Source organism: Microchirus variegatus, assembly GCF_963457635.1.
Source record: "Microchirus variegatus genome assembly, chromosome: 16".
NCBI classification, from domain to species: Eukaryota; Metazoa; Chordata; class Actinopteri; order Pleuronectiformes; family Soleidae; genus Microchirus; species Microchirus variegatus.
The window spans coordinates 19,506,018-19,533,032 of NC_139817.1; the positions used below are offsets into that span (position 1 = coordinate 19,506,018).

The window sequence follows — 27,015 nt, forward strand, 5'->3', positions numbered from 1 at the left end:
ATAACCATCACAAGATGGTACTGCCCAACGGTGAGATGGTTGTCAAGCAGATACCCAGAGGCTCATGGTAGGAGAGGAACTCTTCTTCTGGACAACTGGTGCACTCCATGGAGTCTGAGAATGAGGGAAAGTGATGAGATGTTTATTTATACAACATTTCTGAGCAGTGGTTGTCCAGATTTTTACCGGCTGCTTCTTATGGCTCAATAAACTACCCTCTGAGAAGGGCGACCAGAACAAGTACGGCGGACAACTCAAGTGTCTTAAAGAGGTTTTATTCTACGCACAACTTAATACACTACTTAATAGGTTGTAAACGGACAAAGTGTACGGGTTCTGATGATCAGTTAGAAACCAGGAAAATAAAGATTACCTATATACAAAAAGTGCTTTGGTCAACAAAGCTTTGATGACAACTGCTTTGAAGACAATTACGCTTTCTACACACATTTCCAGTCATGTTTTATGGGGTCTTTTTATGTCAAACACCTCTTTCTCTAGTTTCTCGTTAACATACTGTAACACACTCGTTTGTCTCTAGGTAAACCATGTGGGTCCGTTCCGTGTGGTTCTCACTGAAACTGGTTTCATGGCACTGTCCAACAGCTGGCATGATCTCAGCTTGAATTTTAACATTTGTAATTGTACGCTGTCTGAGCTGATACATGTTTTAAAGCAATGTTTACAATGTGACCCACTTCAAATTCTTGTGATGGTTATTATAAGTAACTATTACCTCAGAAAGACGATGCTGTGGTCTCAGTTTGAAGGTCTGTAGTGTTTCACAGTCTGTTTTATCCTAACCTTATCAGCCTCTGGATGTCTCCATGTGCAGTTATGATTTCTGTCAGTTGTAATAGCCTTCTTGTCTTGTATCTAAATTTCAGGTGAAAGACACTCAGACTGCTGAAGCAGGAGAGACGGAGGAATCAAAGCCAGATGAGACTAACGCACAGGTAAAATGACAGTTGTTGACTTGTATGTGAGGTTGTTTTACTACCAAAATGGGTCAATGTTCACATTGCTTTTCTGGATGCTGTTATTATACATATGTCACTGCTATCTCTGGAACAGATTTAACTTTGGCTAACGTTTATTTCATAGCAGATACCACCATACTTACAGATTTCAGTTGTTTATCTATGTTTAGGTGTTTTCCAAGGGTTTTCGCTTGTTGATTATCCAAGTAGTGATGAAAATGATGAGAACTGTATGGACAACAAAACTCCCTCTCCACAGTGATGTTCTAAGGAATATAACAGAAAACATTCTGGTATGCCTTAGATGCTTTGAATTAAATTTGAATGTATTTTGTCAAGTAATTAACCTTACTGTAACCTTACTTGTATTAACCTTACTCCTTTTAATAGATTGTGAATATTTGAATGTATGCACGTCTTGACATAACTTTTTGTTTTTGCAGGTGGGTAGTGGACCACAGGTTTCATATGTTTCCGATGAAACTGTTGTGAAAAAAACCTGTCGGCTTCTCCAAACAACCAATCAGATGATGAACTTGTTCCATTACTGAGACGAACAAAAAGCATTATGGTAAGCTCCTAAAACTTATTTAAAACAGTATGAGTACTTGGCTGATGGGCACTTTCCCCTGCCATTTGTCTTTCTACTGTTTCAAAAGAAAGGGAAAATCATATCTCCATGTATCCCTTTTTGCAGATGGATAAAGTAAAAGATTTTGCTGGCTGTAAGCCTTCTTTTGATTCTTGTCTGAACATCTCTGTTGTTCTTGTCAGTGAGCCTGGTACTGATTCAATTTTATTTTCCTTTTTTATTTTGTAAATTGGCCTTAAATGTCATGTTAGCTGAGAACTCTTAACCTGCGCAGTGTCTTTTAGCACTCATTTAGCAGTATGTGCAATACGTTTGTGTCTGACTGGGAACACTGGCGGAACCAATGTCGACAGTTGGACACAGACCTCCTGGTTTTATTTTTATGGTTACAAAAAAAATGCGAGCACTCTTTCATTATATAATGCGAGTAATAAAATAACTGAAAACGCCCATCCCAAGCTTTTAGTCAAATTTTTAGTCTAACATTAATTAACAGTATATCTTTCTCATTTGTTCATTTACTTGAACTTAAACTACTCGGTATAGAAGGCTCCATGCAGAATTTTCTTCACTCAGTATGCCTATACAGTTAAAGTATACTCAGATTTTTGACACTTGTTACAATGTTACAAAATGAGTTATTGACACATTTTTTTTTTTTTTTAGATTAAAATCGATCTTGTGGAATCAGATGACTCAAACATTGGCAGTGAAGAAGAGTACAAGAGCAACAAGAACAAAGGTGCATCTAGTGAGAGCAGAAGTCTTCCAGTCAGAGCAAGTTTAAGCCCAGAGTAGCAGCGAGTCCTCCAAAAAGAGAAGAAGCAAGTCTTCCAGTCTGAGCAGGCTTGATTTTAGCCAGAAGAGACCCTTTGAAAACAAGTCATGACCCCACACAAAAATTTCCAAATCGTAGAGTTGATGGGAAGCAGAAGAAAGTGGTGGCAACATATTCTAAAAAGGATGCGAGTGTTTCAATGCCCCTGGAAGAAGAGCAGCCTATGTATGTTGGTCCAGTTGTAAAGAAGGATGATGGATCTAGAAGCTACAACAAGAAACATTTCTGCTTTTATTGCAGAAAGTTTGTCCAGAAAATGTCAAGACACTTGTGGCGTAGGCACCAAGATAAACAAAAAAAGTATTCAGTTTGCCAAAGAACTCAAAAGAAAGGAAACTGCAGTTAGACAACATACGAAATAAGGGGAACTTTGAGCACAACAGTGACGTTTTGGAGACAAAAAGAGGCATACTCATCCCATGGAAGCAACCACAGAAAAATCGGACGGACAGGAATTTTCACATTGTGTTCACTGCTATGGCTTGTTCTCAAGGAAAGCGATGTGGCGGCATTTTCAGGTATGCAGCTTCAAACCTGAGAGTATTAGACCAGGTAAAAATCGAGTTCTTGCTTTGTGTGCTTTCACTGAGCCTGCTCCACCTGGATTTAACGATGCTTATTGGAAATTCTTAAGTGTTATGAATCAAGACGTGATTACAGTTGCTATTAAAGAAGACCGCTGCATTCTCGAGTATGGTTACAGACTGTTCAAGAAGAGAGAGAAGATAGTCAGTCAACATCAGTATATTCGGCAAAAACTGAGAGAGCTTGGCAGGCTGTTATTGACAGCAAGAAAAGTATGTGAAGAGCATCCGAGAACTCATAAAACCTGAACACTACAGTGTTGTTGTCACTACTGCAAAGAAGCTTTCTGGATTCAATGAGGAAACTGGCAAATACCGATGTCCATCTCATGCTCGCAAGGTTGGACACAGCTTGCATTCTTTGGCCATGTATATCAAGTCCGAAGGCCCGAAAAAGAATGATAAACAAGCTACTCAAGATACTGAGGAGTTTGCGCAGCTTTATCAAGAAAGTTGGACATTTGACATTGCAAGCCAAGCATTAACTCAACTTGACCAAACCAAATGGAATGCTCCTCAACTGTTACCTTTTACTCAAGATATCCAAAAGCTTCATTGCCATCTAGCTGAGAAGCATCTACAACATTTGAATGATCTGCAAGAGCACCCATCATCATCAAACTGGAAGGAGCTTGCAAAAGTCACCCTGACACAAGTTGTACTTTTTAACCGCAGGAGAGGAGGGGAAGTGTCCAGGATGCTTCTGTCTGTGTACGAATGTATGTGTATGAATGTGATCACATCAAAAATCCCAAAGCATTAAAGAGCCCATATTATACCCTATTACCCCAAGTTAAACTAGTTCCTGATGCCCTAATGAACATGTCTGTGTCATGCTTTAGTCAAAATATCATAAGGATGAAGCACAATAGCAGTTCAATAACCCTGCCAAAACAGCCCTTTTCAGAATGCTCGGTTTTGTGCCTGGTCATTAACATGTGAATGAGACCCAGGTAAACACACACCCACTGCTTCCAGGGGAGTGTCGACGCCGAATGGTTTGTTATGATCTCTATTTGAACTTTTCTTAAAAATGTTTGTGTTGTGTACGTCGGTTAAAAACGGTCGCGGACTAAATACTGCGATCACTGGCCGCTGTTTGTGTAACTCACCGCTTATAAAACTCTAGATTTGTTTGCGTAACGAGCATGCTACTCCCGTGTTCTCCACACTAGCGGGAATGTAATAGCACCCTTTTTTATTCTCAGCTCCTCCGTAATAACGTTACATCATTGTTCGACATCTAACTTACTATCCACAGCCATACTGTCCCAACTTATCACCTATTGTCATGCAGCGTCGCCCCAACCCCCGCTCTGTATACTCCATAGTAATGTCCGTTTACCCGTTGTACTGCGTTTCACCGTAATGCATAGAGTGACCACGATTTCTCCACGGCTTCTCGCGATCATAAAAACATCAGAATCGAAGAAAAACGATTAATGTGCCGCACGACGCGGCGTGTATGTAAATTCCTATGCTAGAAAAACACCTTGAATGCACCTGTGTTACGTGTGTGCGACGTGTGGATCAATAATATGAGGAGAGAATGTGGAAACACGACAGAAAGGAAGCCTTTGGTTGAGAAGAAATGTAGGACAATATCAGCTAACTGGAAACACATTGTCGAGCAAAAGGAAATTGTTTGCTTAGTCTCTCGCGCTGTCTGTCTGCTCCTGAAAGCAACACGACAGACTTATTCACTCAGCTCGTCAGCCATCACAACACAGTTCTCACGGCAGACTTTACAATGCTGCCCCATATACTACCACGACATCAGGAGATAACGGAGGCTGTGACATTAAATGTTATGTAATTATGGTAGTGAAGGACATGTAAGCGTCAGTACCGTCAAGCCTAAATGTTTGCAGTTAACTGATATTTTCCTACCTTTACCTTTCTGCCGTGCTTTCAAACGCGTGCTGTTATATATTATATATTATTGATCCACACGTCACTCGCTAACTGCAGCGGCACCTAACTGGTGCGTTCAAGGTGTTTTTCTAGTATAGGAATTTACATACACGATCAGCTACATCATAAAGTCTCTGCTCGTGCCAGCAGCGAAGCATAAAATACTTGATAAACATACGAACGTAAAGCCAATTTCCCCTGACCACAAAAACACATCACAGTATATTTCAGCGAGTCAACCTACTGCACTGACATGGCGAAGACTTTCCGCAAGTCTCTAAAAACAACAAAGGTCTTCTGAAGCTAACCACATTTAGCCTTAGCTGCCGTTACACGAGCAATGACAAAGTAAACATACCTTATTAGAAGTTATTACTGTTTGTTAGGCCGGAGGCCACGTCTCTGCTCGTGCTAGCAGCGAAGCATACAAACATGATACTTGATAAGCATACGAACCTAAAGCCAATTTCCCCGTGCACAAAAACACACCACAGTACATTTCACAAGTCAGCCTACTGCACTGACACGGAGAAGACTTACATTACTCGCGTTAGGCGAACAATGACAAACTAAGCATGTGTTTTCTAAAGAATACTTACAGTTAGTTCCACTGCAGTCTCCCCACGGACAGTTGGTCCTGCTCCCCGTTTCACGTTCAGTCTTCTGCTCAGTCCAGAATTGCACTGACCGAGGTTCACAAAACAGTCTGATGCGAAGTGGTGCGAACACACGTTTTCTGACTTTATCCGGCACATTTTTTTTCACACATAAAATATATCCACTGAACACACAAATCCTCTGAGGTAAATAACAGGTGTAAAACACTGTGCTCCGCTGTGCAGCCACTCTTCCTCCCTCGCCTGTACTCTCGTATTTCACAGGGACAAGGAGGAGCTACGGTGGAGCTCTGAAGTACTATGCCTGGCGGGGTGCCAACATTCACAGTGAAATGTGCGCTGTGTCGTAACTGGGCGGGAGGTTTAAACATCGCATGTTTTATCGCCTATAATTATACTAAGTGGAACCACTAAAACATGACTGAGTCTTGTTTTTTCACATTTTGGGGACTGGTATGGCCCCCCTAAGTACTAAAATGATTAAAAAGTTGATTTTGCACAATATGGGCCCTTTAACATCAACTAAACTGAGGAAACATATTGCCACCCTCTCTACTGTATTGAACGTAAAGACCACAGAACTGGATCAGTTGGCAGACTTCCTCGGGCACAATATTGCTGTCCACTGAAAGTACTACCGCCTTCCGGAGGGCACCCTCCAGTTGGCTAAAATCAGCAAAGTGCTCCTGGCAATGGAACAAGGACGCCTAGGGGAATACAAGGGAAAGAGTCTGGATGAAATTCAAGTTGACGTGAATGGTACTAAGTCTTATTATTATTATATTATATTATATTTTAGTCTTCAGCATTCAGTAAGTGACTAAAACTGGATTGTTTTAAGTAATAGAATTGTATGCAGGTAATTTACAAGTTTAAAATTTTAATCTTTTTTAAATTCAGTGAGACCATACAAATGCAAAAATTAGTGCCACACTTGCACATACTGCACACACAAACATAGATGAAGAGGGCAAGTCTTACAGTTCTGTATTTTGATTATATCTGTTCAGTTGTAGTTGAAACGACATGATCAGTACAGCAGTTTTCAGTACACTTCATTGCCCACAATCGCAATTTCCAACTAATAATATTATATAAATTAACATTTTAGAGACCTTTGGCATGGGAGGGCCCTCAGAAAAGGACATTGAAGGTATGTGATATTTGTTTTTAAATTGCATTTGTATTTTGTTTGCACCACTGAAAGCCTGCAGGTTTCCCTGATTCACTGTTTCCTGACATTATTTGAAGACCAAGGACACAACATATAGTACATTGTCTTCAGGTAATGCACTACCATTGGGGGTGCAAGTCTGGTTCAGTATGACAGGGGTCTGGGATTGTAATCTACTCTATATACACTGTATTGTCAAAGTACAGTAACAATATTATATTTCTCCGAACTGTCAATCATCTGTAAAATCCAGCTCACACCAAGGATTCGGGACAGGACAAAATAAAAGTAGAAAAACACCTGAAGAGGTTTATTGTGAGGCAAGATGTTCCAGGTAAAGCAGAATGTGAGCGCTGCCTTTCTTCAGGAAAGCAGTGAAATATTTTGTAACAAGTAGGGAGGATGGACGATGAAAGGAGTGGTCAATCAGATTTTTCACCTCGAGCAGGAAGTAAAGGGAGGAGGGGTCACACCTGAGAGCTGAGAAGGAGGAGGGAACAAACAAATGTAGCTGGCAGGTGGAATGAAAGCAGGAGAAGGAGTGCTGACCAATTAGGAAGATTCTGAAGTTTTTTGGACAAATAAGAAAAGTAAAATGAAAGACAGTATGGTGTGTAACTAAAAACGAGAGGAACAAGCTGATCTTAGGAGCAGGAGACCGTGAGGATCTTCAAAAAACCTGCTTGGATACAGTGGCTGACGTCTCAGCTGGACAACACCTACCAAGGCCAGATAAGTTCAACATTTTTGGAACTCTCCTGGTTTCTCCTGGCTTCCACCCCAAGCTACAGATTCTCTTATGAATGAAAGTATGATGATTGGTTGTATATTTATTTGATGTTGGCATCTTTTGTAGCTTAGAGACAAGCTAACTGGGTAACCTCTCGTAAAAATGAATATTTAGAAATTATAAAAATTGACAGGTTCGGCTTTTTAATAGTCCTGTCTGGCGCCCAAACTTACTTTCGTTTTGAGAGGCTTCTGCTACGCTACAATTCCATCAAAAATAGAATAACTGCCATGAGAAGAAAATCAGAATGAAAGCTGTTCACTCATCAAAGGTATGGACACACGTTTTCAGTTGGCGCTGAAAACAAGTGAAAACACTTCTTTGTTCAAGGTGGAAATTTTTTATAACAGCCCATTTCCCCTTTGCCAGATTGTCTAGCTTCAAACCTAGTAGTCCAGCATTATTTTATATCTGCCTGATTATTGCCTGAAACCTGCCTTCGACCTGAGATCATCCCGTATGCCTGCTCCTTGCCTGATTTGTTTGCAACGCTGACTGTATCCTGGTTTTTGATTCCTGCCTGCCTGCTCCCTGTCTGATTTGTTTGCCACACGGACTGACTTCCTGGTTTGAAACTTTGTTAAATAAACTCGACGCATTACATCTGACCTGCTCTGTCTCCTCGTTTCTGTCGTGCTATTGGGTTCACGCTACGGCACTGGACCGTCATCTGCTTTCTCCACTTCAGTGAAGCATCTCAGGTAATCACACCGAACTCATACATTTCCACCTGATCGATGCTCCACAACAACCCGTTGTACTTGGTTTTCCTTGGCTTAACAAACACAATCCACATATAGACTGGGAGACAGGAGCTATAAAACAGTGGAGTGAACATTGTCATGCCGTGTGTTTGAGATCAGCAGTACGCCCTACCTGTAACTCATCTGTTCCCAGACAGTTTGCCACAAATTTGTGGGTTTTTGTTCCTTTGAACTGGGTTAAAGGATCACAAACAACACAGAGACGTCTGCTGTTGTGAATAAAAATAAAAAAGTGTACACTGCCAGCTCAGGAAAATGGGAAACAGACAGAGTTCTGAATTTATGAGGAAGAAATGGGGACAGAAAAGCGTTAGTCCATTGCACTGCTGGAGTGCCAGTGCCTCAACAACCCGTGGAAGTGCCTCAAGTGGTCGTACCACCACCAGCGTATGGAGAAGTGTTGCCGTCGGGCAGCGCACAGGGAGGAGGCGTTCCCCCCGTTAAAGAAGAAGCACCATCATGACTCCTGGGACGGGTGATGGTGGGCGGTGAGCTGGTCGCACGGCGGGGGCTGACTTTGGGCGCCCTGCCCTGGGTGGACGGTGGGTCCCTGTGCCGGGTGGGCGTGGGGTCCGCTGTGACAGATCTTACGGCCTCTGACCCATACCTGTGTGAGGAGGCTTGCCCGGGGCGGATCCGGGACCCTGCTGCCTCCTGTTCCTTGGGGACCCCCGGCTGGGATCCCTACATGAGCCTCTGCCGGCTCCCCTCTGGGGGGAAGTCGTGTGGTTGGCTCCGGGGTAGGCGTCGGGGATAGCTGTGGCGGGCTCCGGCCTGCCTCCTGGGGGGGCGGTCTGGGGGAGGCTCTACTGTCCCTGGTGGTGGGCTGGGCTGCCCTGGGGGCCTGGGTGGGTCCCGGGTGTGGGGACCTGGGGCCTCAGGACCTGCCTCGGCGTGTGGTGGGCTGGTCTGTGCTCGTGGTGCCGTCGTCTCCTGCCCCCTCGGGGCGTGCTCTGCGCGTGGGGTCCTGCCCTGGTCCTGTGCGGGGTGGACTCGCGGCTGGCCCTGAGTCAGGCGGCGGTGGGTATCTCTGGGCCCAGGGGGCTGGTGGACGCCCCGTGTGCCTGGGTTACTGCCGGTCTCCTTCCGGGGGGCTGGGGGGCGGCGACACGGTTTCACCACGGATTCCTGACCACACCAAGTGACAACCTCCGCACATACATATATATGGATGCGCGAATACACAGACATACAGATACACACACAGACAAACTCTGGTTCATGATAGAACCAATATAAACTGATACAACCGTTATAAACAAGATCACCTTATCTATATGTGGTTGTTAACAAATTCTAATGGTACTGTAATACAAATGCATATCAGTGTTATTAATGTTGTAATGTTGTCATTACTGCCTTAGTGTGTTATGCTACTAATTTCTATCTAGTGTCTCTCTTTCCCTCTCTCTCTCGCTCCCCCTCTCTCCCTCCCTCCCTCCCCCAATGGTGGAAGTGGCAGGGCAGGACGCTGAGTTCCTTATGCTGGTTTATCGACCATGGGGGCAAAAAGAAATTGCGGCATCAGTTGCACTCCTACCCAACCCAGCTGGGGGAGGAGGCGCTGCCTTTAATACAGTTAGGTCCATAAATATTTGGACATCGACACAGTTCTCTTTATTTTGGCTCTATACACCACTACAATGGATTTGAAATGAAACGATGTGCTTTAACTGCACACTTTCAGCTTTAATTTGAGTGAACGGTGTAGGAATTAGAACACTTTCTATATGTGCCCCCCACTTTTTAGGGGACCAAAACTAATTGGACAATTGACTGAAAAGCTATTTCATGGACAATTGTGGGCTATTCCCTCATTATTTCATCTTCAATGAGACAGGTAAAAGTTCTGGAGTTGATTCCAGGAGTGACATTTGCAATTGGAATCTGTTGCTGTTAACTTTCTATATGAGATCCAAGGAGCTGTCACTGTCAGTGAAGCAAGCCATCATTAGGCTGAAAAATCAAAACAAACCCATCAGAGAAATAGCAAAAACATTAGGTGTGGCCAAATCAACTGTTTGGAACATTCTTAAAAAGAAAGAATGCACAGGTGAGCTCAGCAACACAAAGGACCTGGAAGACGGATCTGGAAAACCACTGTGGTGGACGACAGAAGAATTCTTTCCCTGGTGAAGAAGAAGCCCTTCACAACAGTTGGCCAGATCAAAAACACTCTCCAGGAGGTAGGTGTTTGTGTTTCAAAGTCAACAATCAAAAGAAGACTTCACCAGAGTGAATACAGAGGGTTCACCACGAGATGATTCTCACTGGGACGACTATGACAATGAAAATGACAGTAATTATTGATTTCCTTTCAGAGCATAATTCTGATATGGTACCACACTGGACGGTGTGGTAATGTGACGCTGCTTCAGCCAGTTGCTTTTTGATCCAATTGTAGTTCTACATCAGACATCTTACAACAGAAATTGCCACAACACTAATTACTTTTTTAAAGTAAGATGCCCAACACTGCCTCTTCGTCTACTGTAGGCATTGGGGAGCTGGCTCCCTGCTGGTGTGGCAGGAAGGTGCAGGCTAGATGATATACAATACACAATACATAAAGGACATGGTATTCTTTACTGGGTGGGTATCAGTGTTGGGCAAATGAAGATGAGAAATTAAATTTGACCATTACACTGTCAACTTGATACAAGGTGCAGCATATTATATCTGAGTCACTGATACTTTGGTTAAGCCACGATTCTTCCTTTGATTCAGAACTAAGTATCAGCAGAATGAAGCTTTAATGTTGCCTGTATCATCTACAACCTTAAAAATGCAAAGACCAACATGACTCAGAACATTCACAGAGATTAACACATTTAAGCCAATATGTTACGTATTTCAGTTGTGACATGATAAGTTATTGCCACTGAAGAAAAGACAGAACATTGATAAATCATAAAGATTACTTTATTATGGCATTGGCACAATAATCTCTATCAGCACTCAAACCAACGACACTAGTATTCTTCACCCACCCCCACCCCCCCCCCCCCCCGTATCTATCATTATCACACACACAATGGAAAAAGTTTAGGTTCAATAAAATCACCTTAAAAATTGTAGACTCTCTTTTGCACTTTGTCATAGATTTAAAATACAAATGTCAAGTCGAGCCTAAAATATCTGCCCATTATAATTATCATTACTCTACATTAAATGTGTTAAATGTATGTCTCTCTGTTGATAGGGTTCATAATTAACAGATTATATAGCTGAATTATTGTATTATTAAAACAATTGATTATTGTGCTGTTTTTAAGTGTCAGTGCCTCGACCCATAATAGCTTTCTTTGTGTTTCTCTCTGGTTTCAACAGGATTATATAACATTTAGGTCCAAACAGCGCCATCAAGAGGCCAAAACTGGACGCCAGGATGGCAAATACCTCCACTGCATCTGCATATTTGCCTGGTGAGCTGATGTAAGCAGGAACAAAGGCCACCCACACTGCACAGAAGATCAACATGCTGAAAGTGATGAGTTTGGCCTCATTGAAACTGTCTGGAAGATTCCTTGCTAGAAAAGCTAACAAACAACTGAGGACAGCCAGTAAACCAATATAACCAAGTAAAACTGCAAAACCAACTGTGGACCCAACTGCACACTCATAAACTATCTTGTCACTGTGATACTTGGTGTTTTTATGAGGCACTGGTGAAGCAGAGACAAGCCAGACAATGCAGATTGCTGCTTGAACAGAAGTCAGAACCAGAACTGTCCCTCTCTGCTGAAAAGCACCAAACCACTTCAGACTGGACTCACCACCTGGTTTAGAGGCCCTGAACACAGCCAGAACCACCATGGTTTTCACCAGGATACATGAGACACAAAGAACAAAGCTGATGCCAAATGCTGCATGTCTTAGTTGACAAGTCCATAATATAGGTCGTCCAATGAAGAGCAACGAGCAGAGGAAACAGAACTTAAGCGACACCAAGAGAAGAAAACTGAGTTCTGAATTGTTGGCACGAACTATAGGTGTGCTGTGATGATGGATGAAGATGCCCAGAACAACAGCACAGATACATGTTCCCAACAGTGAGATGGTTGTCAAGCAGATACCCAGAGGCTCATGGTAGGAGAGGAACTCTGTTTTCTTAGGAACACAGTGGTCACGCTGGGGGCTGGACCAGAAATCTTCTGGACAACTGGTGCACTCCGTGGAGTCTGAGAAAAGAGGGTGATGAGATACATGTTTATACAACATCTCTGAACTGTGGTTTTTAAAAGTTTACACTCACCAGTTGTATTGCTGATCTTTCCCTCAGAACAAGGAACACAGTCAAAACAACACTCAGGTTCCCCCTTCCTTCTGGCCATGCGGGTACCTGGAGGACAACTCTCACTGCACACTGACCGAGGAGGCTGTGTGGAGAAATATCAGTGTCTGTTAGACTCATCTATAATGATGAAGGGAAAGAGATGGTCGTCTGAAAAAGTAAGAAATAACCTGTTTGGATTCAAAGTTCCAGAAGATTTTGTCTTCATCCAGTGTGAGTACTTCACCTTTGAAGGCCGACCTCTTAACCTCACCCACTCTCTGAACTTTAATTCTTCCAGCAGGGAGCCACACCCAGTTCATGATGTCATATATTGGTAAGGCATCCCCATTCTCATCAAATGATACTTGATCACCAAATGTTGTGGTGAAGTTGACTTTTTCCATGTAATGCATAAGCTTTGGATAATAGAATCAGATGTATAGAATGAACATAATTAGAAATAGAAGATAAACCATTAAAAGGTCATTAAAGGATCCAATAGTGTATTTCCTAATGATTATACATGATGTAAGAATTTTTCTCAGATGCACTTGGGTCCCTATAGAACTCTGGCAGGTGACTTCACACAACCAAGGTAAAGACTCTGACACGCCCACTGGCAGGAAAGAACGTGGCTCATCCCGTTGACTTATACAGGAGATGGCACATAAATCAGGAAATATCTCAGAAAACTTTGCTGGCTGTTTTCAGGGTAACAGGAGAGCATTTCACTGGATCCCCACAGATCCAGAGAGATGGTGGAGGTGAATCACTACTATGAAACGTGATTTCAGTGACCAGAAGAAGACAGAGCAATGGAAACAAACACAAGCAATGGATTTTGTGGTTAACGCTTGACAAATCCAACAATGTTAACACAACAATTATTTACATTACACTGCCTGTGGCTAATGCTAATAGTATTTTGATCACGCAACACGCGTCTGTCCATAGCTATCTTTAGGTGCTAGACTCCAGGCTCTTGTAAACTGACATGACTCTTGAGTTCGATAAATGGAGTTTGGAAGTTGAAGATGTGAGGATACTGACAAATCCAGCACCGCTTCCAGTTATTTTTGCCACATCTGAGGATGCTTACATGAAGAAGCTAATGTAAATAATCGCAGACTTGTATGTCAGTAAGCCTGAGCCCATTATTTACTCTGACTTTACCATGAAATCTGTTGCTTGTGTTCAATTTTTTTGCCACGTCTTCTGCTCGCTTACAGCTAATGCAGTCGGTGCAAGATGTTTACACTTAAAGTGAGAACATAAAGACACACAGTCTAGTTCTCGTAATGAGAGGACAGTGTAGAGACACAGCAATGCTGCAGCTCATCTGCCACTGTGATGAGAGGAGGAGAATGGAAACTTTTGATGATATGGACCAGACAATTAAGAGCAAATTAACTACTTTTCCACCACAGCAACATACACCCAGACAAGGACTGAGTAAAGCAGTCACAGAACATATCATGTTCCTAAAGACTTGTGCTCTTAAAATGAGAAAATACATCAATCAGTGGAGGCAGAGATTTTCCACCACAAACACCACCTACAAATCCTGTCTATAAAAGTTATGAAGAGAATCGATTATAAATGGCAGAGTCGATCTCTAACTGTCGGCATTTTGAATTCTCTCCAGTTACCTCTGTGCAGGAGTTCACAAGCTCTCACTCCAAGAATACAGAGATGGGACTGCCAATAGCAATCAGGTCTCCATGTCATATACCCAAAGTACCTCCTACAGGACACCTGGCGGGACACATTTGTAAGCTTTTTCCACACACCACATAGACTGGTTTGGCAAATTCCTATGGCCCTATTTCGTAAAAATGGGGACACCACCTCAGTCTGCCACTCCAGATGTGCTTTCCCCCCAATGTCCACACAATGTCACAAAGGCGTGTCAACCAGGACAGCATCAGAACATCCAGTAAGAAGTGATATTGTATCTCATCCTCCCCTAGGATTCAGTCCCTGCATGGTTTGTTTTTTTTCACTTTTGACTTACATTCCAGAGATGACATAATGTTGGTTGGATTGGATTGAGGTGATCCTCTCAGTATTTATTTTACTGCCCGACTATTTCCCAGACAAGTTCAACAACTCTCAAGCTCCACTTTACATAAATTAGACAAGAAGCCACTTTCTCCCCCCAGTTATCAGCTGGTTTACTTCAGAGATAACATGAAGTCTTGCTCCATGGCCTGGAGCTGCACGTCGTTGGGCTCGCCAGTATTTGCTAGCTTCTCCACAAGTCAGCCAAGCTGTGTTGGACACCTTCATGTTAGATAATCTGTCCCACACCCTGCAGAAAACCATCAGAGCACTGAGCAGCTCCTTCAGTGACCATCCTAAATGTCTGAAAAACTCAGCCCAGGAAGCCCTAGGGGGACAGGAGGCGGGCAGGTCCCTGAGCCTGTCAGGGCAAGACCTCTAACCAATATGCCAGGAGGATGGTAAAGCCAACCGTGCAGCAGCCTCAGCCTCTAATCCCTCACCAGTCCAACCAAAAGCCCAAAGTGTATGTGGTGAAACAGGCTGAGCAGGGCAGCTGTAAGGAGCAAGCGGAAGTGACCAACTATTTTGGCTTTGGCACAGCACAGAGACTCCAACCCCACACATACCCTAGACTCAGCCCAGGCTCACAGTAACCCCCCCATCACATACCATTTACCATGCATTGAGCCCCAAAAATAGGCAAGGGATTAAGTGAAATGAAGAGAGTTGAGTGTAAACTGATATCTCACCTGCCAGGGTTCCAGTATTTGTAAATGAGCACAGGTGTTGTTGCTGAAAGGTCCTCTCCCTGGCTCACACTGCAGCATGTCATCAAGAGCATATGCCAGAGCGTACACAGCCTTATACACATTATACTCAGGTCTGAGGTCTGAAACATCTAAGAATTCATTCTCCACATTCTCTAAAACTTCCTGTCCAGTGCATAATTCTCCACCAGCTTCCATCCAACCTGCTGGAGGTGTTGCAAATCTACACTGAAATGTGTGTTCCCAAAACAGATTCACCTGAAAAAAATAAAGGAAAAAGTTTTCTTGAAATAATGACACTATTTTAGGTAGTTCCGTGTCAGATTGAAATATTTAATTCTCACCATGCTCACTAGATCTGTGTTGTTGTGATGTAGTTCAGGACGTATTTGTATCAGGAAGTCTCTGAGTCCTGGTATTTCTCCTCGACGGATGGAGATGCCCAGTGTTCCATTTAGGAACGGCATGAGGTGAGGAGTCTGGAGCTCATCAGCTGATGACCAGCCTTCACTGGCCATCCACTGCAGGCCTGTCACATTCTGCCTCACCACCTGTATATTACATAAGTGAACAAATATATATATAATTAGTTATTTTTTTATATAAAAATAAGATAAAGTATAATTTAGTTTCTTCAGTGGAGGTCATACACAGGTATGCACCATAATAAAAGAGAATGACCTGACTGCAGATAAAATGGCTGACCTCTGTAGCAGAAGTTGATCTCAGTGTTAAAAGACATCAAACTCTACTCTAAAAGCACTGAAGTGGCGAATGACTGTTGCTTATACCAGTTTGAGTCATGAGGACTGACTTATGGTATGGAAGTGCAGGGGTCCACCATATTTTGTTTGCAGCCAGGTACTCTTATAAAGCAATTCTGCCAAACAATTTAATCCAGGCAAACCAACCACATAGTAGGTCATTTTTAAAAAGGAACTAAACCCCTAAACCAATTTAAATCAGTGTATATGTGTATCTAGTAAAGCTATTTGTTGATCCGGATCCGGATGTTATTTGATGAGAGAAGCAGTAGATACATCGTTTATCATCAATTGCTTCTCTGGCCAAACAACAACTGCTGTCACTGGCTTTCTTTGTCCACTTTTGTCACTGGTACTACTTCATCGCCATCTTGTCTAACCAGTATTTGGTCATTGTCCCAGACTCCTTCTCCTATTATAAACAGCAGGACTCTGTCCACCTGTTGAAGCTTGGAGTGATTGAAAGGCTCCTCACGCTGAGCACCTTACAAAGCTTCAACTTGGTGTAAGGTGTAAGAATTAATGCAGGACCACACCCCATGGACTGCTCCCCACTGCCCTTCCTCAGCTCTCAGATCACGTATTGGCATTTTACAAAATCAAGCATTGAGCAGAAATCACACTTTGAAAACTGATATCTAACCAGGTAAAATGTGTTAAAAATGTCCAGATGTTAGTTCCTGAAGTGATGCTTTATTCAACGTAATGCTTTTGTTTTGTGAGAGTAAAATCTGAATAATTTATTTGAATGACTAAGTGTAACATTCAAGCAGTTTTGAGTGGTCATCAAGACTAGAAAAGTCTGATATATTTTACCAGTCTTGATGATGACTTTGAGTGATTTACACTTGTTCTCAACCCCAGGGCCAGGATGAGTTCACCAAAACTACCCATAATCCTTTAAACAATCCAGAGAAATTAACCAAACACACAGTACACAGTAACGTGAGCATTGTAATGCATGAACATTCTAACTCTAAAATACTCCTGGTTGAACCTTTAACAAGTCAGAGGTGTTACATCAACATTTAAATGTATTCCACAAAAACCAAGTAAATGTAAAAATAACAGTCAGATTTACAGAGAAAACAGTTGTATTTATAGAACATACATACCTCTTTCATGAGGTTCATCATGTGACCCTCATGTGCAAACACAATCACCACTCGAGCTGTAGATTTCCTCATCACATCCACTATTCTCCTTAGTTCAGCAAGGTCATAACCCCGGGGCAAAATCTCTGTGTAAGCCAGACAACCTCCACCAGCTGGACCCAGATCAGAGTGAAAGGATCGGGCAGCGTGGACTCCATAAACATTATCACTGATGAGAAGACCTGCCCAAGTCCAACCAAAGTGTTTTAGAATCTGAATCATAGCATTCACCTATGTGGACACAGAGCAGAGGGATTAGTGCACAGGCTGGAATTTTTACTTTTGTTACATTTTTATGCATTTTGATTTAGCAAATTGATTTTCACCTGAAAAGCATCACTTGGGATCGTCCTAAAGAAAGATGGAAATTTGTGTCGATCACTCAGGCAGGAACATGTGGCATAATAACTCACCTGCAAAACAACAGAGCATGTATTGAAGTGTTGGACGATTTTTTTATTCAATATTTAAAGGTTGATTCTTCAACAACCACACCTTCATGACACTCAGTTTCCATTAATTTCTTAAATTACATTTTAAAATACATCACAATAATGAGTGAGATGAAAGACAAACAAACAAAAAAACTTACCAGAGGCACTCTGTATGAACCTAAGACTGTGGATATGGCAATGGTACGAGTGGAGGAAGAATCACCGACAATCCCTAGGACTGGAGGAGTTCCTACACAGTTCTCCTTTAATGTAACTTGCTCTGCTCGACCACTGACTAAGGTCAGTGCTGCACGAAATGAAATTCCTAGTTGGACACAGTTATCGTACAGACTGTATCCCAGAGTCACATTAGGCAGCAGGTTTGACTTTCTGTTGATCTCGTCAATAGCAAAGGCCATGGTCTGAGCCAGTCTGAATCCTATAATATTAAAACTGATAAAAAGACAAGTAATACGATTTTTTACCATTTATATACATCATACAGTCACTGTGAGAAGGCTACACCTTTCCCAACGTCTGATACTCGAAATAGTGACTTACTCTTCAACACCATTAATAAAAGTTAAATAATTCACTATGATCATATTATACTTTTCAGCAGCTTCTTAATGTGTCTGTTTCCCTCACAGACTCACCTGTAGCAGGTAGGCTGTTGTGGCTCTGAGGTAAAAGACATGTCAGGATCAGCAGAAAAGGAATGAAGTTGGAAAATTCCTCCTAGAATCACATCTCCATGTTTGTTCATCCCATTTAGATTAAACTGTCCCTGTAACTGACAAGAGGAGGAATAAATAGGGGAGGACACAGCAGAGGATAAGCAGGAGAACAACATTAACAAGAGGAGACATCTGTCTAAAAGTAACCTCATGACTTTGCTCTGGTTCGTCCCTGTCTCAGTGCAGGCTCATCACAATATCTCCACATTTTATGTATTTGCAGTGTTGTTTATTTTTTTTGAACACACCGCCCATCAGTGCAGAGGAAGAAGCTGTAGGGCCGGGCCTGAATCATGGTTCTGATTGATTTATTTATTTATTGAAACACACATTATTTTTGTCACATACACTTGACTGAACAGCAACATATTCAAAGGAGTTGAAATCTCCATACAGCATTTTCTTGCATTGGAATGTTTCATTAAACAAAATGGCAACTCCACCTCCCTTCTTATCCACCCTAGCTTCACTAATGAAACTGAAGTTAGGAGGCGTTGATTCGATAAGGACTGCTGCACTATTTTCTTGGCCTAACCAAGTTTCAGTTAGGAACATAAAATCTAGGTGGTGCTGTATAATGTAATCATTAATTAAAAACGATTTGCCTGATAATGACCTGACATTTAATAGTGCTAGATTTGATGTGTTAGAGGCAGTATCCATACGAGTGTGGACTGACTGCAGCTGACATGGAATAGATGTTAAATTTGATGTTACCCTGTTTCTTGGCAATTTATACATTCTTTTTCTATTACCAATCATGACATGAACTAAAGAAGCTTCCAGTACACTGGGCCCTGACTTTCGCTGGGAATAGTCTGGAGTGACATCTTTAGAGCCTGGACCCAGAACACATCAGCAGTCAGATATAGAAAAATCTAAGTGTGCTGAGCTCTTATCAGCTTGGGGAGAATGAGTCTGACGCCTGTGTAGAAGGGGTGGGGGTGGTGCATGTCTTAACTTTACTGAAGGCAGGGGGCGTTGCAGAGGCATTAGGGGAGAGAAAGGTGCAGTGGGCCGGGAGGTAAATTGTGTCCCAGCGATGACCAGCTTGTTCATTTGGCCAGTGAACTCCAAGAGGGGGGACGAGGGCGACAACATGTTCACGATGGATGGTGAACTAGGTGGGGTTTGGGGGGGTGTGGAAAGTGGATCCTCACAGGCAGCTTTTGGAGTTGAGGATAGAGGATCCTCTTCCTACTCGCCCTGACATCGCTCATGATTGTAGCTCACTTCAGCTGAGAGTTGTGCTTGGTCTCCTTCATGATGACGTTTATCGTCTGATTGTCATGAGCCTTGGCTCATACATAGCATGTATGAGCCAAGGCTGCTACTATTTGGCTCATACATGCTCCATATTCTGAATACTCCATATTCTGGAGATTGTTCTATCCCTACAACCATGGCGTCACTACTCTATTCGGGACATGTTATGATAAACATAGCTGATCGCAAGTTGCCAGTCTCTTTTTCTACACACCCTAACTTGACATGTACTGACCCTAAATCAACTACCTCATTCTTGTCATTGTCTGTTCCCCGCAAACGGGGCGACACATGCGTCTGCTCAAAAGTAGGCTCAGTCTCTCTTGGTTGGAGTGCATGTAACACTTCTGTTTTGGTAAGCATTAAGCCCAATTTATACTCCTGCGTAAAGTGCTCTGCGTAGGTTACGCAGAGACTCTGCGTCGACGCAGAGCCTGTAGAAGATCCTCTGCGTCGTCTCCGACTGCACGAAATATTTACCCAAGTGTCCGTCACTCCGTCAAGGGACAACGGAGACGGCAAGAGCTGCGATTGGTCCTCGGGACAGGCCGAGCTAACGCTGCTCTGTGCCGGCTCACAGTGCGCACCCGAGCGTCCACAGAGGCGGAGCTCATCCCCGCCGACAACGTTGCTGCCAAACTATAAATAGGTCATATCTTAACACACACAGCACATGTTTAGACTCTAAATGGCCAATTTCTCGCCTCAAATTATCTTAAAACTGCGTTCCGTGACACAGAACAGTGAGAAACGGCCACTGTTTCAACAACAACAGTCTTTCTCTCTCTTTCTCTCTCGGACACCATTGCTCACTGTAGCCAGAAGCACAACAACCTTGCGCAGCGACCCCTACTGATCGGGCGGGAAATTGCAGCGCGTATCCGTCACCACGACGCAGAAGTATGAAGGCTCGAGTCGTCTCCGTGGTGACGCAGTCGGATAACGCATACGCAGTCGGAGAAGTATAATGTGGCCTTTACTGATAAAGGCACTGTTTGCGCCTTGGGAAACACCTCATCTGTCTTTCCCTGTCCTTTCTCTCCACCATTTGACTCATTTGGAGCAATGATGTGGGTTTGTGGCAGGAAAGCTTATCATACTCTGCCCAAGTCTTGGACAGGATGTTGCTATCCTGCTATCGTTACTTCTGGGGTCACTATACATCCACATCCAGCAGAAGAGAAGCCTATCAATAATTGGCAAAAACGCTCTCTCACTTCTGTATGGCATGATGGTTACAAAACTACTGACCCTTGGTCAACTCCTGGGGAGGCTGCAGGCTTATCTTTCATAGCTCCTTTCGGTGTATCTGTTGCCCTGACGAAGATTAATGGTGTAGCACATCAAGTAGTGGTGTTGGCTAACGAAACTGAAGATGCAGTTACTATGCTTAATGAGGAGCAGTCATATATTCGTGAGGCTGTCGTCCAGCACAGGCTTGTGTTGGATATTCTCACAGCAGATCGAGGTGGGGTTTGTAAGATGACTCGTGTTGTTTCTACATCCCTGACAACTATCATAATCTGAGGTCTGTTGTTACCCAAATGCGTGACTTTGTTAAACCTCCTCCGCCTGTTACTACTAACTCATTCCTGACATGGTTTACATAATGGAGTAACTCATGGTTGTCAGGACTTATTAGCCTCAACCTTCCTATTTTAATTTCCCTGTGCGTCGTCTTTTGTTGCCTTCTTCCATGCATAAAGTCTCTAGTGAGTAAATGGATGACTCATTCCTTTTACATGAAGGCCTCCGACAAACCCACTGGACCCGCCAACATCGTCAATAACGTCACTATTGAGATTCCTCCAAACCGCGAACGTCTGTATGACTATGATTCTCACTGGGACGACTATGACTATGAAAATGACAGTAATTATTGATTTCCTTTCAGAGCATAATTCTGATATGGTACCACACTGGACGGTGTGGTAATGTGACGCTGCTTCAGCCAGTTGCTTTTTGATCCAATTGTATTTCTACATCAGACATCTTACAACAGAAATTGCCACAACACTAATTACTTTTTTAAAGTAAGATGCCCAACACTGCCTCTTCGTCTACTGTAGGCATTGGGGAGCTGGCTCCCTGCTGGTATGGCAGGAAGGTGCAGGCTAGATGATATACAATACACAATACATAAAGGACATGGTATTCTTTACTGGGTGGGTATCAGTGTTGGGCAAATGAAGATGAGAAATTGAATTTGACCATTACACTGTCAACTTGATAGAAGGTGCAGCATATTATATCTGAGTCACTGATTCTTTGGTTAAGCCACGATTCTTCCTTTGATTCAGAACTAAGTATCAGCAGAATGAAGCTTTAATGTTGCCTGTATCATCTACAACCTTAAAAATGCAAAGACCAACATGACTCAGAACATTCACAGAGATTAACACATTTAAGCCAATATGTTACGTATTTCAGTTGTGACATGATAAGTTATTGCCATTGAAGAAAAGACAGAACATTGATAAATCATAAAGATTACTTTATTAAGGCATTGGCACAATAATCTCTATCAGCACTCAAACCAACGACACTAGTATTCTTCAACCACCCCCCCTGTATCTATCATTATCACACACACAATGGAAAAAGTTTAGGTTCAATAAAATCACCTTAAAAATTGTAGACTCTCTTTTGCACTTTGTCATAGATTTAAAATACAAATGTCAAGTCGAGCCTAAAATATCTGCCCATTATAATTATCATTACTCTACATTAAATGTGTTAAATGTATGTCTCTCTGTTGATAGGGTTCATAATTAACAGATTATATAGCTGAATTATTGTATTATTAAAACAATTGATTATTGTGCTGTTTTTAAGTGTCAGTGCCTCGACCCATAATAGCTTTCTTTGTGTTTCTCTCTGGTTTCAACAGGATTATATAACATTTAGGTCCAAACAGCGCCATTAAGAGGCCAAAACTGGACGCCAGGATGGCAAATACCTCCACTGCATCTGCATATTTGCCTGGTGAGCTGATGTAAGCAGGGACAAAGGCCACCCACACTGCACAGAAGATCAACATGCTGAAAGTGATGAGTTTGGCCTCATTGAAACTGTCTGGAAGATTCCTTGCTAGAAAAGCTAACAAACAACTGAGGACAGCCAGTAAACCAATATAACCAAGTAAAACTGCAAAACCAACTGTGGACCCAACTGCACACTCATAAACTATCTTGTCACTGTGATACTGGGTGTTTTTATGAGGCACTGGTGAAGCAGAGACAAGCCAGACAATGCAGATTGCTGCTTGAACAGAAGTCAGAACCAGAACTGTCCCTCTCTGCTGCAAAGCACCAAACCACTTCAGACTGGACTCACCTCCTGGTTTAGAGGCCCTGAACACAGCCAGAACCACCATGGTTTTCACCAGGATACATGAGACACAAAGCACAAAGCTGATGCCAAATGCTGCATGTCTTAGTTGACAAGTCCATAATATGGGTCGTCCAATGAAGAGCAACGAGCAGAGGAAACAGAACTTAAGCGACACCAAGAGAAGAAAACTGAGTTCTGAATTGTTGGCACGAACTATAGGTGTGCTGTGATGATGGATGAAGATGCCCAGAACAACAGCACAGATACATGTTCCCAACAGTGAAGTGGTTGTCAAGCAGATACCCAGAGGCTCATGATAGGAGAGGAACTCTGTTTTCTTAGGAACACAGTGGTCACGCTGGGGGCTGGACCAGAAATCTTCTGGACAACTGGTGCACTCCATGGAGTCTGAGAAAAGAGGGTGATGAGATACATGTTTATATAACATCTCTGAACTGTGGCGTTTAAAAGTTTACACTCACCAGTTGTATTGCTGATCTTTCCCTCAGAACAAGGAACACAGTCAAAACAACACTCAGGTTCCCCCTTCTTTCTGGCCATGCGGGTACCTGGAGGACAACTCTCACTGCACACTGACCGAGGAGGCTGTGTGGAGAAATATCAGTGTATGTTAGACTCATCTATAATGATTAAGGGAAAGAGATGGTCGTCTGAAAAAGTAAGAAATAACCTGTTTGGATTCAAAGTTCCAGAAGATTTTGTCTTCATCCAGTGTGAGTTCTTCACCTTTGAAGGCCGACCTCTTAACCTCACCCACTCTCTGAACTTTAATTCTTCCATCAGGGAGCCACACCCAGTTCATGATGTCATATATTTGTATGGCATCCCCATTCTCATCAAATGATACTTGATCACCAAATGTTGTGGTGAAGTTGACTTTTTCCATGTAATGCATAAGCTTTGGATAATAGAATCAGATGTATAGAATGAACATAATTAGAAATAGAAGATAAACCATTAAAAGGTCATTAAAGGATCCAATAGTGTATTTCCTAATGATTATACATGATGTAAGAATTGTTCTCAGATGCACTTGGGTCCCTATAGAACTCTGGCAGGTGACTTCACACAACCAAGGTAAAGACTCTGACACGCCCACTGGCAGGAAAGAACGTGGCTCATCCCGTTGACTTATACAGGAGACAGCACATAAATCAGGAAATATCTCAGAAAACTTTGCTGGCTGTTTTCAGGGTAACAGGAGAGCATTTCAATGGATCCCCACAGATCCAGAGAGATGGTGGAGGTGAATCACTACTATGAAACGTGATTTCAGTGAGTAGAAGAAGACAGAGCAATGGAAACAAACACAAGCAATGGATTTTGTGGTTAACGCTTGACAAATCCAACAATTTCAACACAACAATTATTTACATTACACTGCCTGTGGCTAATGCTAATAGTATTTTGATCACGCAACACGCGTCTGTCCATAGCTATCTTTAGGTGCTAGACTCCAGGCTCTTGTAAACTGACATGACTCTTGAGTTCGATAAATGGAGTTTGGAAGTTGAAGATGTGAGGATACTGACAAATCCAGCACCGCTTCCAGTTATTTTTGCCACATCTGAGGATGCTTACATGAAGAAGCTAATGTAAATAATCGCAGACTTGTATGTCAGTAAGCCTGAGCCAATTTTTTACTCAGACTTTACCATGAAATCTGTTGCTTGTGTTTAATTTTTTTGCCGCGTCTTCTGCTCGCTGTTACAGCTAATGCAGTCGGTGCAAGATGTTTACACTTAACAAAGTGAGAACATAAAGACACACAGTCTAGTTCTCGTAATGAGAGGACAGTGTAGAGACACAGCAATGCTGCAGCTCATCTGCCACTGTGATGAGAGGAGGAGAATGGACACTTTTGATGATATGGACCAGACAATTAAGAGCAAATTAACTACTTTTCCACCACAGCAACATACACCCAGACAAGGACTGAGTAAAGCAGTCACATAACATATCATGTTACTTAAGACTTGTGCTCTTAAAATGAGAAAATACATCAATCAGTGGAGGCAGAGATTTTCCACCACAAACACCACCTACAAATCCTGTCTATAAAAGTTATGAAGAGAATCGATTATAAATGGCAGAGTCGATCTCTAACTGTCGGCATTTTGAATTCTCTCCAGTTACCTCTGTGCAGGAGTTCACAAGCTCTCACTCCAAGAATACAGAGATGGGACTGCCAATAGCAATCAGGTCTCCACGTCATATACCCAAAGTACCTCCTACAGGACACCTGGAGGGACACATTTGTAAGCTTTTTCCACACACCACATTCCCATGGCCCCTCTAGTATTCTTGCAATAGCGCTGGTCGTCTTTCCACTACCAGGGCAAAAACCACATTGCTCTTCTTGCGTCTGAGGTTCAAGTCTCCTCTCCAGCACCCTGACAAAGACCTTCACAAAGAGGCTGAGTACTGTGATCCCCGGGAGGTGTAAAACATCCCTTGGTCCCATTTTCGTAAAAATGGGGACACCACCTAAGTCTGCCACTCCACATGTGCCTTCCCCCCAATGTCCACACAGTGTCACAAAGGCGTGTCAACCAGGACAGCATCAGAACATCCAGTAAGAAGTGGTACTTTTGACTTACATTCCAGAGATAACATAATGTTGGTTGGATTGGATTGAGGTGATCCTCTCAGTATTTATTTTACTGCCCGACTATTTCCCAGACAAGTTCAACAACTCTCAAGCTCCACTTTACATAAATTAGACAAGAAGCCACTTTCTCCCCCCAGTTATCAGCTGGTTTACTTCAGAGATAACATGAAGTCTTGCTCCATGGCCTGGAGCTGCACGTCGTTGGGCTCGCCAGTATTTGCTAGCTTCTCCACAAGTCAGCCAAGCTGTGTTGGACACCTTCATGTTGGATAATCTGTCCCACACCCTGCAAACTCAGCCCAGGAAGCCCTAGGGGGACAGGAGGCTGGCAGGTCCCTGAGCCTGTCAGGGCAAGACCTCTAACCAATATGCCAGGAGGATGGTAAAGCCAACCGTGCAGCAGCCTCAGCCTCTAATCCCTCACCAGTCCAACCAAAAGTCCAAAGTGTATGTGGTGAAACAGGCTGAGCAGGGCAGCTATAAGGAGCAAGCGGAAGTGACCAACTATTTTGGCTTTGGCACAGCACAGAGACTCCAACCCCACCCATACCCTAGAATCAGCCCAGGCTCACAGTAACCCCCCCATCACATACCATTTACCATGCATTGAGCCCCAAAAATAGGCAAGGGATTAAGTGAAATGAAGAGAGTTGAGTGTAAACTGATATCTCACCTGCCAGGGTTCCAGTATTTGTAAATGAGCACAGGTGTTGTTGCTGAAAGGTCCTCTCCCTGGCTCACACTGCAGCATGTCATCAAGAGCATACGCCAGAGCGTACACAGCCTTATACACATTATACTCTGGTCTGAGGTCTGAAACATCTAAGAATTCATTCTCCACATTCTCTAAAACTTCCTGTCCAGTGCATAATTCTCCACCAGCTTCCATCCAACCTGCTGGAGGTGTTGCAAATCTACACTGAAATGTGTGTTCCCAAAACAGATTCACCTGAAAAAAATAAAGGAAAAGGTTTTCTTGAAATAATGACACTATTTTAGGTAGTTCCGTGTCAGATTGAAATATTTAATTCTCACCATGCTCGCCAGATCTGTGTTGTTGTGATGTAGTTCAGGACGTATTTGTATCAGGAAGTCTCTGAGTCCTGGTATTTCTCCTCGACGGATGGAGATGCCCAGTGTTCCATTTAGGAACGGCATGAGGTGAGGAGTCTGGAGCTCATCAGCTGATGACCAGCCTTCACTGGCCATCCACTGCAGGCCTGTCACATTCTGCCTCACCACCTGTATATTACATAAGTGAACAAATATATATATAATTAGTTATTTTTTTATATAAAAATAAGATAAAGTATAATTTAGTTTCTTCAGTGGAGGTCATACACAGGTATGCACCATAATAAAAGAGAATGACCTGACTGCAGATAAAATGGCTGA

General features: G+C 42.8%; 2 protein-coding genes across 2 annotated transcripts in view; both read right to left on the reverse strand.

Moving 5' to 3' along the window:
* Positions 1–27,015, reverse strand: part of LOC310937979 (extracellular calcium-sensing receptor-like) — a gene marked incomplete at both ends in the record, with an annotated part of 63,935 nt that overhangs the window by 34,571 nt on the left and 2,349 nt on the right. The window lies entirely within an intron of this gene.
* LOC310938319 (extracellular calcium-sensing receptor-like) lies at positions 11,524–26,829 on the reverse strand (the record flags this gene model as incomplete). Its single annotated transcript, XM_083902812.1, has 10 exons — positions 11,524–12,434; positions 12,509–12,632; positions 12,805–12,945; positions 15,331–15,465; positions 15,645–15,851; positions 17,351–17,449; positions 17,545–17,631; positions 17,811–18,091; positions 18,309–18,333; positions 26,656–26,829. 10 exons carry the CDS (start codon positions 26,827–26,829, stop codon positions 11,524–11,526), a joined length of 2,184 nt encoding a protein of 727 aa, XP_083758938.1.